This window comes from Phocoena phocoena, chromosome 2 (genome assembly GCF_963924675.1).
Source record: "Phocoena phocoena chromosome 2, mPhoPho1.1, whole genome shotgun sequence".
NCBI classification, from domain to species: Eukaryota; Metazoa; Chordata; class Mammalia; order Artiodactyla; family Phocoenidae; genus Phocoena; species Phocoena phocoena.
In genome coordinates, this window is record NC_089220.1 from 2132335 (window position 1) to 2146817 (window position 14483).

General features: G+C 49.3%; 1 protein-coding gene across 1 annotated transcript in view; it reads left to right on the plus strand.

Annotated features, from left to right (window-relative positions):
• CDC42BPB (CDC42 binding protein kinase beta) overlaps positions 1-14483 on the plus strand; it is a 113578-nt gene that overhangs the window by 49725 nt on the left and 49370 nt on the right. Inside the window, exons 3-5 of the mRNA XM_065871433.1 lie at positions 873-956; positions 4996-5091; positions 12306-12454. Coding sequence (XP_065727505.1) covers positions 873-956; positions 4996-5091; positions 12306-12454 — 329 coding nt within the window. The remainder of the gene's footprint in view (positions 1-872; positions 957-4995; positions 5092-12305; positions 12455-14483) is intronic.

Genomic DNA, 14483 nt, shown 5'->3' on the forward strand with positions numbered 1-14483 from the left:
GAAGTTATTATCACTGCTTATGGTTTTGTGAAGGGGACTTAGGTCAACGAATGACTGATTTATATAGGGTAGGATGTAACATATGATGGTGCAGACATCACATCTGGTGTTGGTAGTAATGGAAGAGTTCATTTGAAATTTGATGAAGACCAGGAGTTCCAAGAGGACTTCCTGGAAGAGGTGGCATTTGAGTTGTACCTTGAAGAATATGGCTGACAGCCAGCACACTAAGGGCTAATAACTATGTGCCTAACCATGCTGAGCACATTAACTGTGTTGACTCATTTGATCCGCACAGCGGTCTTAGGCCAGTCCTGCTGTTACCCATTCTAGTTGTAGAAACTGAGGCACAAAGAAGTGAATTTGCCCAAGTTACATTCCAGAGCCCCCCCTAGATACTAACCAACCCAGTGAAGAAAAGATCCCAGAGTTAAGCCCGGGCACGTGCAAACGCTGGCCGTGGGCATGAGAGGTGGACACGGGCGTCGGTGGAGGCGGGTAGGCGTGAGTGGGGATGGAGCCCTTGAATGCAGGAGGGGAGCTCGGGAGCCACTGATGAACTTCAAAAGCCATTACCGTGAAAATCCCCGGACACACCAAAGTAGAGGCCAGCAGAGCCCCATGTGCACCGGTGCTCAGCACTGAAGCGTTTCGGACTGAGCAGATGACATCATTCAAGCTGCAATGTAGTTAAAATCAAGTTTTGATGCTAAAAAGAGCAAATCTTTATTCACATAGAAAACTTTACTTTCCTTAACAGGTCATTTTCCAGGGTTTCCAGGCAATTAAGATTTCCCTGTAGTTATATGAAATGTGCTGACCTTTTGTGTTCCGTTGACTAAATTTTTGTTAAACTCCCATTTGTGTGGCAGGTTGCTGTTGTCAAAATGAAGAACACTGAACGCATATATGCCATGAAAATCCTCAACAAGTGGGAGATGCTTAAAAGAGCAGAGGTAAGTGTGGAGCATTAAATAAATAAGTAAACAGGGGTTTATATGCACGAAAAGGGGTGATGAAGCCCAGCTGGGTAAGACCACATCTGGGCCTTCCTTCCTCGACAAGAGCAGGCCGCTCTTTGTCCACAGGACCTCAGCCCCCTCCCAGCGCCGTCCGCCTTGGTGTTGACTCATTACCAGGTGTCCTGCTCACAAGCTCCCCCTCAGGTGTGTCTGCAGGGGCAGTTTAAAACCTCCATGGAGGGACTTCCCTGGCGGTCCAGTGGTTAAGGCTCCATACTTCTACTGCAAGGGGCCTGGGTTCGATCCTTGGTCGGAGAACTAGAATCCTGCATGCCTGTGGCATGGCCAAAAAAAACCAAAAAACAAAACAAAACCCTTCAGGCATTTATCTCAATTCTGCTCCCTCTGCAGAAGGAATTATTGAATTTGGAAATGTTTTGTATTCCCTCCTCGAGGGGAGTGAAGATTATAAATAAAAGTAGATGGCTGCTGCTGCATGGCAGCCTCTGACCCGCTTTTTCTTTCTTCTTCGTCCATCCCTGTGGCGACTGTTTCGTGCCCCTGACCCCGCTCTCCCCAGCCCCACGCCCAGCCCCCACTGAGACACAGGTTCTCCCTCTGGTCCTTGCCAGACTCACCTCCACTGCCTCCCAGTGTCTGTACCGCCCGCCCTGTGTGTTCCTCCATTTCACATTCACCTTGGAGCCAAGGGTCCTTCCTTTCCAAGGGCACGTTGCCATCAGCCTCCTGGCTTTGTCCTTTCTGAGCTGCCCCATCACTGTCCTTTGTTCTCTGATTGGCTCAGTGCCCGCTCTGCACCCAAGCCGCTGTTCCCCTCCTCACACCGCTGCTGCCCTTTGTTTGCCCGGCGCTCTCCCCTCCAGAATCGGCCACCTCCTCCTTTCGACATTCCTTCTGTGGTTTCTGGCCTCTCTCATCCTGTCACTAAACCCTCCTTGTGATTCTAGGTGGCCCTTTCCTCTTTTGTTCTGGATTTTTACCGGCTGATGACAGTCGCCACCTTGTGCGGACAGTACACACGCCTCTCACTGAGGCCGCGTGGCTCTCCTGAGCTCAGGTTTTCCCTCCCTCGCCGGGCACTTCCGCTTCAGCATCCCCCCCACCCCCACCCCCAGCGTCTCAGGTTCATCATGTTAAACTGCGTGTGGCTTTTCCTCCTTCCCTGTCTACACCCGTTTCCTCTTTCCAGCTATGGCACCAGCACAAGGTCTTACACCTGTTTATTGCTCAGTAAATGCATGTTGGTTGACTGAGTCGTCACCAGTTTTGCAGCCACCAGGGCTCGAAATGTGGGTGGCCCATGACTCGGCCTCAGCCACCCCCTTCCGAGCCTCCGTCCCTCTTGGCCCCGCTGGTGTCCTCCCCGCCATCCTCACCCATCACCTTCCTCACCTCGTGCTGCAGCCTCGGCCCTGGCAGCCCTTCTTCATGCCATCACTGGCATGTTGGTAAACACAGGAAAATCACTGAAGCAGTTCTCTTGTGGGGGGAAACGTCTACTGTTGCATGAAAGTTTGGGAAAGGAAATAAGTGTTTGGGGAAAGAAATACTAGCAGCAAATTCTATTGAAGTTTATATTTTTACAGGAGTGATTGATTTTTGAAAGGTGATAGCTGAGCCATACATGGTATGACTTGTTATGTTAACCTCTGGAGTGAAGTGTGTGTGAGATCCTCAGGTTAGGGAGAGGTGATTCTCACCTTATCATACTAGTTAGTATTTACCCAGATGTCACAGTGAGTGAGTACATTTTAGAAAAGTAAATACTGCTTTTTAAATGTAAATCTGGTTACACACAGAACCTATTTAACTGGCATACTCAGCACCAAGTCCAAGATTGTCTGCCAATCATGGTGATTATCCTAGAATGTGTGCAATGGGCTGTAAGTATATGTGTGTGTGATACATACAAAAATGTAATATAGATACAGTGCTGGTTAAGGTAATTTATCTTTTTATTCACATTTCATTTAGTAGGCTTATTATATTGTATTTTTATTTTTTTAAGTTTATTTTATTTATTTATTTTTGGCTACGTTGGGTCTTCGTTGCTGCGCGTGGGCTCTTCTCTGGTTGCATCGAGCAGGAGCTACTCCTCGTTGTGGTGCACGGGCTTCTCACTGCAGTGGCTTCTCTTGTTGCAGAGCACAGGCTCTAGGCATGTGGGCTTCAGTAGTTGTGGCACATGGGCTCAGTAGTTGTGGATCACGGGCTCTAGAGCGCAGGCGCAGAAGTTGTGGCACACGGGCTTAGTGGGATAAACGGCATGTGGAATCTTCCCGGACCAGGGCTCGAACCCGTGTTCCCTGCATTGGCAGGTGGATTCTTAACCACTGCGCCACCAGGGAAGCCTTTCGTCGACTTATTTTAAGTATTTAATTTTATAATATTGACTTCAAAAACTCATCTTTAAAAGCATGACTTCAACAAGAGTTGGCAGTAGAAAAGTCACTAGGCAATGGAAGTTCATAACTTATAGACCGGGCTGGGCTTTTAGTTCTTTATTTTTTTGGTCATAAAAGAAAAAAATTAGAAAGTTTATCTGCTCTTAAAACTATTGAACAATATGTATATTTCCTCTCTGTGGGTACCATACTGGCGATCCTGGTTTAAGAACGGGCTTTATGCTGAATGTTGTTAGGTAGACACTTGAGGATGTGGATCAGAATCTGGTGGAAACAGTGTTCCAGACACTGGGGCTTCTGGGCTGGCCCCGGCCCCAGGTTTTCTTTCTGCTGCCCCTTCCCCAGGCCTGTGGCCTGGGGACCATGGTAGTTTCAGAACCACTTGTCTCTGCACATCTGGACGTTGTTAAGTTCTCTCGTCTGCTTCAGTTAGGAGAATAGGACACATCTACCTCAATCCCGTTTTCAAAAGAAAAAAACTCTTTTTAAAAGTTTAGAAAAGAGGGCTTCCCTGGTGGCGCAGTGGTCGAGAGTCCGCCTGCTGATGCAGGGGACACGGGTTCGTGCCCCGGTCCGGGAAGATCCCACATGCCACGGAGCGGCTGGGCCCGTGAGCCATGGCCGCTGAGCCTGCGCCTCCGGAGCCTGTGCTCCGCAAAAGGAGAGGCCACGACAGTGAGAGGCCCACGTATTGCAAAAAAAAAAAAAAAGTTTGGAAAAGAAAAACTTGTATAAAAACAAGTTCTAAAGGTCACCAGGAGACTCTGAGAGAACAGGTGGAGAGCTTGCTGCGGTGCTGTGTGTTCAAACCCTCCCCTAGGGGTGCTGTCATTTTCCTTAAGCTTTGCAAGTTGGAAATACAAGGAGGAGTTAAAATCTTCTGTGGTCAAGAAAGAGGACATCTTATTATAATTATGCCAAAGACCTAGTTCCTTTTAAATACAGATTCTACCTGTGTATTAAAGCTCTTAAAAAAAAAAAAAAACCCACAGCAGCCTAAAAGCCGGCCTTCTGCCCGTGTGCTGCAGGCCATGGATCTGCATAGGAGAGTCCTGTTAGCATCGTGTGCATCAGTACACTGCGAATAAATCACATTTCTTGAAAGTAACTGGCCCAGGTCTGTAACTCAGATCAGTAAGCAGGTTTGTGCCCTGTCCGGCCAGCCGTGTGGCTCCTGAACTGTAGTCCTGCAGTGGGGGTGGGGTGGAGGGGATGGGACATGAGGGGCAGCCACACCACAGGCTACCCCGAGAAGCTGGCGACACTGGAATGGGAAGCTGTAGCTGAAACGCACGCGTGAGCTGGGGTGAACCTGGCGTGCTGGCCCTGGAAGTGGCGTGTGTGGGAGGGTGGGTGCAAGCCCCAGGTGGGGAGGTGAGTTCTCAGCGGCCCTTGGTGCACCGGGGTGAGGGTCAGGCTGCAGGAGCAGGAGAGAGCAGAGGTTCAGCTGGTGCCAGGAGCCCCACTGGGAGGCGGCAGTGCGCCTGGGTCCCTGCGTCCCAGAAGACAGGGGACACTGTCTCCAGAGTCTCTGTCTGCTTGGGACTGTGCTCTGCAGGGCACTTTCCCGATGGACACAGACTGACTTTCTCCCCAATTCTTTACAGACGGCTTGTTTCCGGGAAGAACGCGACGTGCTGGTGAATGGGGACTGTCAGTGGATCACCACGCTGCACTATGCCTTTCAGGATGAAAATTACCTGGTAGGTGTGGGTCACCAAGAACTTAAGGACTCTATCAAATGGCATCTCACTGAAGTGTTTTGATTCCTTTGTGCTGCCACTAAAAAATGAGTGAGACACTGGAACTGTCGTTGCCTAAGTGTATACTTGACAGATAAAACTGAGGGTTTGTTTTCATGTAATCACCAGGTGGACTTTTTCCTCTAATCACTAGATAAGGTGCTTATTTTATTCTTGGTTTATTATAAACTGGGCGTTTAAAACATTTTCTATCTTGAATTACGTAAAAGAATAAGAAATTGCCGTGGGGATTTAAAATGTTTGACCCTTTAACCGAGTGGGTGTTTCTGCCACGTTTCCCTGACGGCCAGGTCGGGTGGCACGTGCTGGTTTGCAGCCTTCCCCGCTGGAACCGCTGACACAGGTTTTGGGGTGACTCTTGGTCCCCTTGTTGTGGTCACCTGTTTGTTCTGATTGGAGCTGGGGCTCACTTGCAGTGTAGGCAAATCAGCTTTGTGATTCACGTGTGTGGGTAGAATTGCGCTCGGACGCCTAGTAGAACAGTTGCAAGACAACCAGTTTGGAGTGAAAGGGAAACCAGACTTTTGGCTTAGGGCCTGAGTGACTCCACGACTGCTTTGTTAGGACTTTGAACTCTGAGAATGACTTTCCAGGTTTGCCTAAACCTAAAAATGTCCGCACCGTGGAGCTCTGGGTAGACGGGGCCTGGGCAGACCTCAGGGAAGCCGGTCTCAGCCCAGCTCCTCTGGCCGGGGCACAGCTGGCATGTTTCCCCAGCAGTGGCCGCACGGGGCTTCGAAGGCAGGGGCCTCGGCTGTGTTCTCGAGAACAGCTGACTTGTAAGTTCACTCTCAGTAGTGGACTCCATTTGCTTACAACAAGTGGAGTCATGGAGGATTTCTTTTATTTATCTTAAAATAATCTCTTGCAGACATCAGAGAAATCCCTTAGATACAGTAGTCTAGGATTAGGTAAAATAGTTTGTTATATTCTTTATTTAGATTGAAAAACCATGTGTTTTGATGGAAGGGGCAGCTGGGGTTTATTGAGCACAACCTATGGGTTATCGCGGTCAGTCTTCCCAGTGGCCAAGTGAGTTAGGCATTCATGATTTTTCACCATTTTATGAATGGGGTCTGGGGCAAGGAGGGAGGAAGTCATTTGTCCAAGCTTATCACACAGATACAGGGATTGTGCCAGGCCCAGCCCGGGCCCCTCTGGCAGGAGGTGGTGCGCGGTGCCCTCCCTCTGGCTGAGAAAAGAGTCCTCCTGCCCTGGGGCCATCTCTCCATAACCCGTTGCTTCCAGGACCAGTGTCCCTGCGTTGAGTGGACTGTCTCCAGTTCACTTACTATTTTGACAAGAACTGAATGAAATCTCTAAGGAATGCTAGTCTGGGTCTGCACAGAAGGAAGACAACTTTTTTTGTTTCAGATAAGTTGCCCTGCAGTCAGCGTAGCGTGTTGCCAGCTTATTCTGAGTTAGAACAGCCGGTAAGGAATTCCGGTGATGGAGCATCTTCTTGAGTTTGGGAGCTCCCCAATCAGACGTACGGTGAAGACCGCGGAGAGAAGGATGCCAGGGGCCCTGGCCCTTCCTAGTTCGTGAACACGGGGCTGCAAGACCGGGTTTGGCTCCTGCCTCTGCCACCCACGAGTGGCGTTTTTAGGGGCAGTCACTGCCCTGCGGGGAGGAGGTGAGGAGGGATGAGGCGGGAAGTGAGCGGCCTGAGTGCCGCTGGGGCGCAGGGTGCAGCGGGGTGAGGGGTCTTCCGTGACACGGAGCCCGCCCCACGGAGCCCGCTTGCGTTAGAGTTGCTACTGTGGGTATCTAGACTGGGCATTTCGTAAAAATTAAACTTGTTTCACCAGTAACTAAAAGGGTGCTGCCTTATTGACTCAAGTCAGGATTCTGTGTTATGTGACGGGACATAATTGGTAGCGTTCTCTTATTCCAAAAATACGTTTCTACCTGCCTGCCTTATCAGCCTTTGCAGGTTACTCTTCTTGTAAACTTGTTTTCCAGGAGCCCATCAATCGTATTTGGCACCGCTGTGATACACTTTTGTTTTTCTTTTCAGATTTCTAGGTGGACAGGGAAACGGTTGAGCTCCGCTAGATGCGGCGCTTGCCTCACTCCCACTGTTTTCTTTAGGGGCACCCGACTCTCCTTCACCCGTGTGTCCGTCCGCAGGTGCTGTGGTCTGCTCCCCCGGATTACCTGCGCTCTGCCCAGCTGTCGTTCTGCCCACCCTCCCCAGCGCTGTCACCCTTGCCTCCTGCTGGGCCCCTCTCTGGTCCTGCTCTCGTCCCTCCCCCTCGAGTCTGCCCTGCACAGGGCAGCCAGAGGAAGCTATAATCGTGGAGCAGGATGCAGCTTCTCGTGGTTCTCAGAGTGGAGCCCGACGTCCCTGCCGTGGCCTGCGGGGCCTGGCCTCAGCCCGTCTGCACTCGCCGCGCTCTGCCAGTCGCCGGTTCCCGTGTCTCCAGGGCCCACGTTCCTGCTCCTCTCAGTCCCTTTGTCTGGAAGGCGACCCTGGCCCAGCCGGCTTCCTTCTGCCCTTCAGACCCCCGGGCCTGGGTCCTCGCGGTGTCCGTGTGCGGGAGCCGCCAGTCGGGCCCTCCCACGCCTACAGTTGGGTTTTCTTCCTGGTCCCGTCACTCTGAATTCCTGTGTTCACCTCTCCCCACGTGATGTCAGTCCCGTGGAGGAGGGACCCGTCGCCTAGCGGGTGCCGACAAGTTTGTTATTGAGAGAGTGAGCGAGCCAGACGTCCTTTGAGAGTCGTCTGTGTGACTGGAGTTGTGCCAGGCGTGGGAGCGACAGGACTCCTGCCCGTAGAAGCCGCTCTTGGGTGGAAGGGATGGGCGACAGTGCCAGGAGGCCAGGGTGGGAGGCCCGACTGAGGCTGCCGTTGGGCAGGAGGGGGCAGGGAGATCAGGGAGGCTTCTCAGCGGAGGGGTCGAGTGAGGTGAGTCTTGAAAGCCGAGTTCTGAGGCAGGATGGGAGGGCTGTTGAGAACAGGGATTCCTCCGTAGGCCCGGCCCCAGGCTGATGGCTGCCCTCTCCCAGGAGACACTGCGCCTCATTTAAGACCAAGGGCCTGGAGTCCAGCTGCCTGGGTTCACACCCGAGCTCTGCTGCTCGCTAGCTGGGCGGCTTAGGCTGCGTCATCAAGCCTCCTTTCCTTACCTGTAAACCACGGTCATGACAGTAGCTGTGGCCAGGGCAGTTCTGAGGATTAACGGTGATGGTGGCAGTAAGTCGTAGAACCTGAAGGCACAGCACATTATGGTTACACCACGAACGGTAGCTCTTAGTACTAGGGTCTCCATAATACTAAAGGATTGTCTCTCTGGCTGAGTCATCGGGGAGTGGGATTTCCTCTCTCTGTTCATTGGTTAAAAGTTAACTGCTCAGACCAGAGCATCCATCTCTTAAAAGCATCAGGGGGCGGTTCCTGGGAGGAACAGCTTCTCCAGCTGTCTCTGCTCGGCAGCCCCAGCAGTAGGGGTGCTGGCTGCCGCCCTGACTCTGGCTATGCCAGTCTCTCTCTGCCTGGTGGGATGACCCCATCAGGTCTCCACAGCCCCTGGGGCTCCTCCACCGTAGCCTTCAGGGTGCAGCCAGAGGGGCTGTCTTCCAGTGGAAGACTGTCTTCCGGTGGAAGGCTGCCCAGCACTGCTGGCCCCGGGCCCGTGAGCGCTGAGCGAAGGGATGGCCCAGTGCTGTTGGTGGAGCACACCCAGCGCCTCGGCCTTTGCCCTCTTGGGGCTCTAGTTTCCACTCCAGCAGTGCATTCTCTGGCCCTTCCGTGGGGATGCACCCATAGGAACTTACCTTTCAGTTTGTTCATGAAACTGTTTTTCTAATAAGAGCCGCTGGTTTTGTGATTTTAGGTAATTCACCTTCCTTCTCTGGTCCTGTGTCCTCTTCGTGTGGCAGGAGAAACTGGAGAAATAGTTTTAAACCGCATAAAACTTGATGGAGTATTATTTGTGCTTCCACTTTGGGCCATTAGCTTTTAGAACACCTCCTGGAGTGTCGAACCTTTCAGTCATTTTTTCCACTGATTAAATATATGTACGTGTATATATGTATTTTCCCCATCTAGGCAGTTACTATCTTAGCATTTGCTCTGAAGAAGATGGTCTGTCATAATCAAGGATGTTTGTCATCTCCACATATTTTTTTTCCTAAAGGAGTTGGCGTCTTCTGCCTATGCTGGTTCCTGTGTGCCTCTTGACATGATTTATAAAGTCCTTCCAATTTTGGAGGGGGAGGATTTCTCACAAAGAAAAAGAAAAAGTTCCTGTCCAGGAAGTTTCCATTCTAGCATATCTTCAGAAGAAGATCATCTGTTTTTCATAATCAAGGATGTTTGTTATTTCCACATTTTTTTTTTTGAGAAGTTGGCATCTTCTGCCTGTGCCAGTTTGTGGTCTAGACAAAGAGTATCCAAGTGTTGGGATGTCCTGCCCCCACATCCCCACACGCCTGGTCCCTCTGTGGACCGATCGCAGACTCTTAACCACCCATGGCCCTGGGGGAGTCGGGTCCCCCACAGAGTTGGAATCAGGCAGGTCATCAACTGCTGGAATCACTCAAATGAGGTGTGGCCATTCCCGAGGTTCCCGGGCAGAGAAAGCGGGTCAGGTGCAGGTGACACAGCTTTACTGATGGCAGTGACAGCTCAGCTCACCAGGGAATGCAGCACGGGCCCTGAGAACAGGTTATATAGTGTGTGCTGAGCCAGCAGAGATACCCGTCAGACCATAGCCCAAGATGCCCTTTCTCAAACATTGAATATCCTCCCTGTACATATAGGAACACCAGCCCTTCGGGGAGCAGACACTTGGGGAGACAGAGGCTCAGCTGCCTATCCGTGGGCTGGGACACTGTGAATCTACATCTGTTCTTTCCTCTCCTGCCTTTACTGTAGGTGAAATTTCCATATACGTTTATTTTCCTTTTGAATTTTGTATTTCATTCGTCTCTCACTATATCCGTGAATCAGCACAAAACTATTTTAATTTTCATTTCTTTATAATGTATGTTATGGGGCTTCATTCTGTTTTTTTCTTCACACATTTTGAAAATATTATTATGTTGTATATTCTTCTTTAACCTGATTAAAATATGGGCGGAAGGGACTTCCCTGGTGGCGCAGTGGTTAGGAATCCACCTGCCAGTGCAGGGGACACGGGTTTGATCCCTGGTCCGGGAAGATCCCACATGCTGCGGAGCAACTAAGCCCGTGCGCCACAACTGCTGAGCCTGTGCTCTAGAGCCCACGTGCCACGACTACTGAGCCCCTGTGCTGCAACTACTGAAGCCTGCACGCCTAGAGCCCGTGCTCTGCAGCAAGAGAAGCCACCGCAATGAGAAGCCCACACACCGCAACTAAGAAAGCCCACATGCAGCAATGAAGACCCAACACAGCCAAAATAAATAAATTTTTTAAAAAAAGGGCGGAAGAACTGATAGACATTTTTCCGAAGAGGAAATGCGGCTGGCCAACAGGCATGTGAAAAGACGCACAACATCGCTAATCATCAGGGAAATGCAAATCAAAACCACAGTGAGACGTCACCTCACACCTGTCAGAATGGCCGTCATCCAAAAGAACACAAATAACGAAACGTTGGCAAGGTTGTGGAGAAAAGGGAGCCCTCCTACACTGTTGGTGAGAATGTAAATTGGTGCAGCCACTATGGAGAACAGTATGGCATTTTCTCAAAAAACTAAAAATAGAATTACTATATGACCCAGCAATTCCACTCCTGGGTATATATCCAAAAAAACCCCACCAAAAACACTAATTTGAAAAGATATATGCACCCCAATGTTCATAGCAGCATTTTTTTTTGTTTTTTTACAATTGCCAGCCTAGGCGTCCATCAACAGATGAATGGATAAAGAAGATGTATATATGTATATAACATATATGTAATGGAATACTACTCAACCATAAAAAGAATGAAATTTTGCCATTTGTAGCAACATGGGTGGATGGGAGGGTATTATGCTAAGTGAAATAAGTCAGAGAAAGACAAATATTGTATGATATCACTTATATGTGGAATCTAAAAAAATAAAACGAACTAGTAAATATAACAGAAAAGAAGCAGACTCACAGATACATAGAACAAACTAATTGTTACCATTGGGGAGAGGGAAGGGAGAGGGGCAGTATAGGGGTAGGGAATTGAAAAGGGGGTTTCTATGGGATTATATGAGAATATGTGTGTGAAACTTGAAAATTGTAAAGCACTATAGAATTTAAAGAGTGTTTCATTCAATAAAAATGAAGAGGATTGGGGTAAAATATTTCTGAAGAATATGAAAAAATGATTTGTACAAATCAAAAATAATAACACTGCTAGTTTACATAGGAAGATTTAACGATATCAAGAAATCAGCAGTCCTCTCAGGGGCTCCCCTGGTGGCCCAGTGGTTACGACTCTGCCTCTATTGCAGAGGGCGCAGGTTCAATCACTGCTTGGGGAGCTAAGATCCTGTATGCCGCCCGGTGTGGCAAAAAAACCCCACAACAATATCTTGTATATCATTCAGCCATAAAAAGGAACGAAATTTGGTCATTTGGTAGAGACATGGATGGACCTAGAGACTGTCATACAGAGTGAAGTAAGTCAGAAAGAGAAAAACAAATATATTAACACATACATGTGGAATCTAGAAAAATGGTACAGATGAACCGGTTTGCAAGGCAGAAATAGAGACAGGTGTCCCCTTATATGGACACCAAGGGGGGAGAGTGGGGGGGTGGGTGGTGGGATGAATTGGGAGGTTGGGATTGACATACATACACTAATATGTATAAAGTAGATAACTAATAAGAACCTGCTGTATAAAAATAAAATAAAATCCAAAAAAAGAGAAACCAGTGGTCCTTTCATCAGTTTATAAATGGAATGTGACTTCTATATTGATACCATCTGATTGTCTTGTACAGGTAGAAATTTTATTGACAAGAAGAATAAGTATTTACTGAAATCTCTTCTCAACTACAGCAGCATTATGGTCCATCAGGGTCCTTGTTCTGGGGGGAAGCCCTGGATGACAGGAACAGCAGGAAGCCGTCCACCCGGACTTGAGGAGTCCAGAGCTCCTGCAGTGGAAGCTGACCTTTGGTTGTTAGGTTTCGTGGTGACTGAATGTCGTCTTCTCTGCCCTTCTCTTCCCAATTGTAGTACTTAGTCATGGATTATTACGTGGGTGGTGATTTACTGACCCTGCTCAGTAAATTTGAGGACAAGCTTCCAGAAGATATGGCAAGATTCTACATTGGTGAAATGGTGTTGGCTATCGATTCCATCCATCAGCTTCATTACGTGCACAGGTAATCACCTTGTTATATATCTTATGGAAATCACCTTTAATGTGTCAGGATATTCCTTTCAGAGTCCCCTGAGTTGTGGACCCCAGTTCCAGGCTGTGCAGGGAAGTCGTGCAGTTAGTGGGTCCTCCCTTTGACTGCCATGCTGCAGGATGCCTTACCAGGTCGCTGCTTTACACCCCAGCACCTGGCTCCCAGGAGACCCCAGCTTTATGTGACTGTTGTGACGCTCTAAATGCTGTCAGCTGAAGTCACCTTGTCTTTTGATATTTACCTGCCATTGGCTCATGTTCTCCCCTGCCCAGCCCCCAGAGCTCATGCCTCAATCACCCATAAAACACTCAGGAAAGGGGGCCTGGGTTGAGGAGAGGGGCTCACATCACAGCATCGTAAAGGACTTGAATTGAGTGAGTGTAACTGCTCTTGCATGTCAGGCGGGGGCGGGGGGCCCCCTCCCGCCCTCCCCACCCCTCCCCCGCCAGGACAGCGGCCTTAGTGCCTCAGCCAGCCTGTGCCTCTGTGTCAGTCTCATTCTACCATTTAAGACAGTGCTTTAATCCTGTGGGGTTTGGGTGGGGTTTTGTTGGTTTTGTTCTGTTTTGTTTTATTTTTATCAAAGTATTTCACGGCAGTAGCTTTAAACAGTCAAATAGTTGTACAGGGCTTAAAACAAAACGTGAGTCTCCAGCCATCCCCCACCCTGCTGCCCCTTGCCATAGGTAATGATGGACAGTTTTTACTTGTTTCTTCTGTTTACTTCCATATTTCTAAATAACGGGCTTCATTGCTGTTTCACTTTGTGTGGGGGTGGGGAGTCTTAGACCACATCTATCGAAATGGAGATTTGACTCTTTGACACAAGTAAGTACATCTGTCTCTCATCCCTGTCTCCCGCACAAACTCTCAAACTTCCCTCTCCCATCTGGCCCCAGTTAGTAAAATACAGTTGGCCCTTGAACAACGTGGGTTTGAACTACACGGGTCGGCTTATACTCAGATTTCTTTCACTAGATACATAATACGGTTTTACACGGTCTGTGGGTGTAGACCCACGGGTATGGAGGGCCGACTGTGAAGTTATACTCAGATTTTCGACTGCGCAGAGGTTGGCACCCCAGCCCTGGTGTTGTTCAGGGGTCAAATGTAATAACTTTCGGTTAGATCAGTGTGTAGTATTTATAGTATACTGTGTAAATATTACAGATGAGCCTGGTGGTATAAATAGTTACACTTCCTATATAAAGTTTGTTTCCTCTGGAGTTAATAATTGCACTGTTTTTTCTTTGGCTACTTCTCTGTGTTGCTGCCACTAACTATCCCCAAATATTGTGACCAAATTGTAAAGCTCTGTACATTCAGACACACCAGCAATCCTCGATCTACCTTCCTGGATCCATCCCTTCTGTCTTTCCCACGCCTTCCTACTCTGGTGGCTCTCATCGTGAGGTTTCTTTTTGAGTGGAGAGGTTCTCTTCCCGTCTCCCTGGGATGGGCTCCCTTGTTTTCTGGGTCGTGCGTCTTTCTGTTCTTGGTTTATTCTTCTGATTTGGTGGCACATATCCTCCAGCAGTTTCTGGAAAAGGAGGTGTGTGAAATAATTTTTTTGAGAGGAGCATCTTAATTGCATTCACATACGTGACTGATAGATGATCCTGTGTGGAATTCAGTGTTGCCGTCGAGAGGTTTGCAGCTGTCATGAGTCCCCTGACCTTGCACTGTGGTCGGGCTGAGCCTCTGAGCCTGTCAGGGATTTTCCTAAGCAGACGCAGCTCCTGCTCTGAGGGTAGCAATGGCTCCCAGCGTCAAAGTAACAGCCCTTCAAGTCCTGCCAAGAGTGTGACCTCATTGCCCTGTGGGGGTGGGGGGGCAGCTTGCCTGGGACCACGCGCTCCTGCCCAGGGCGCTGTGCATAGGTCCCCGTGTCATGGGCGAGCCCAGGGAGCTGCCCCCCACAGCGGTTGCTGCTTTTAGGGCCATGAAGTTTGGGACAGGGCATTTCCTCTTTTTCCTGTTTTCTTTAATGTCATTATGC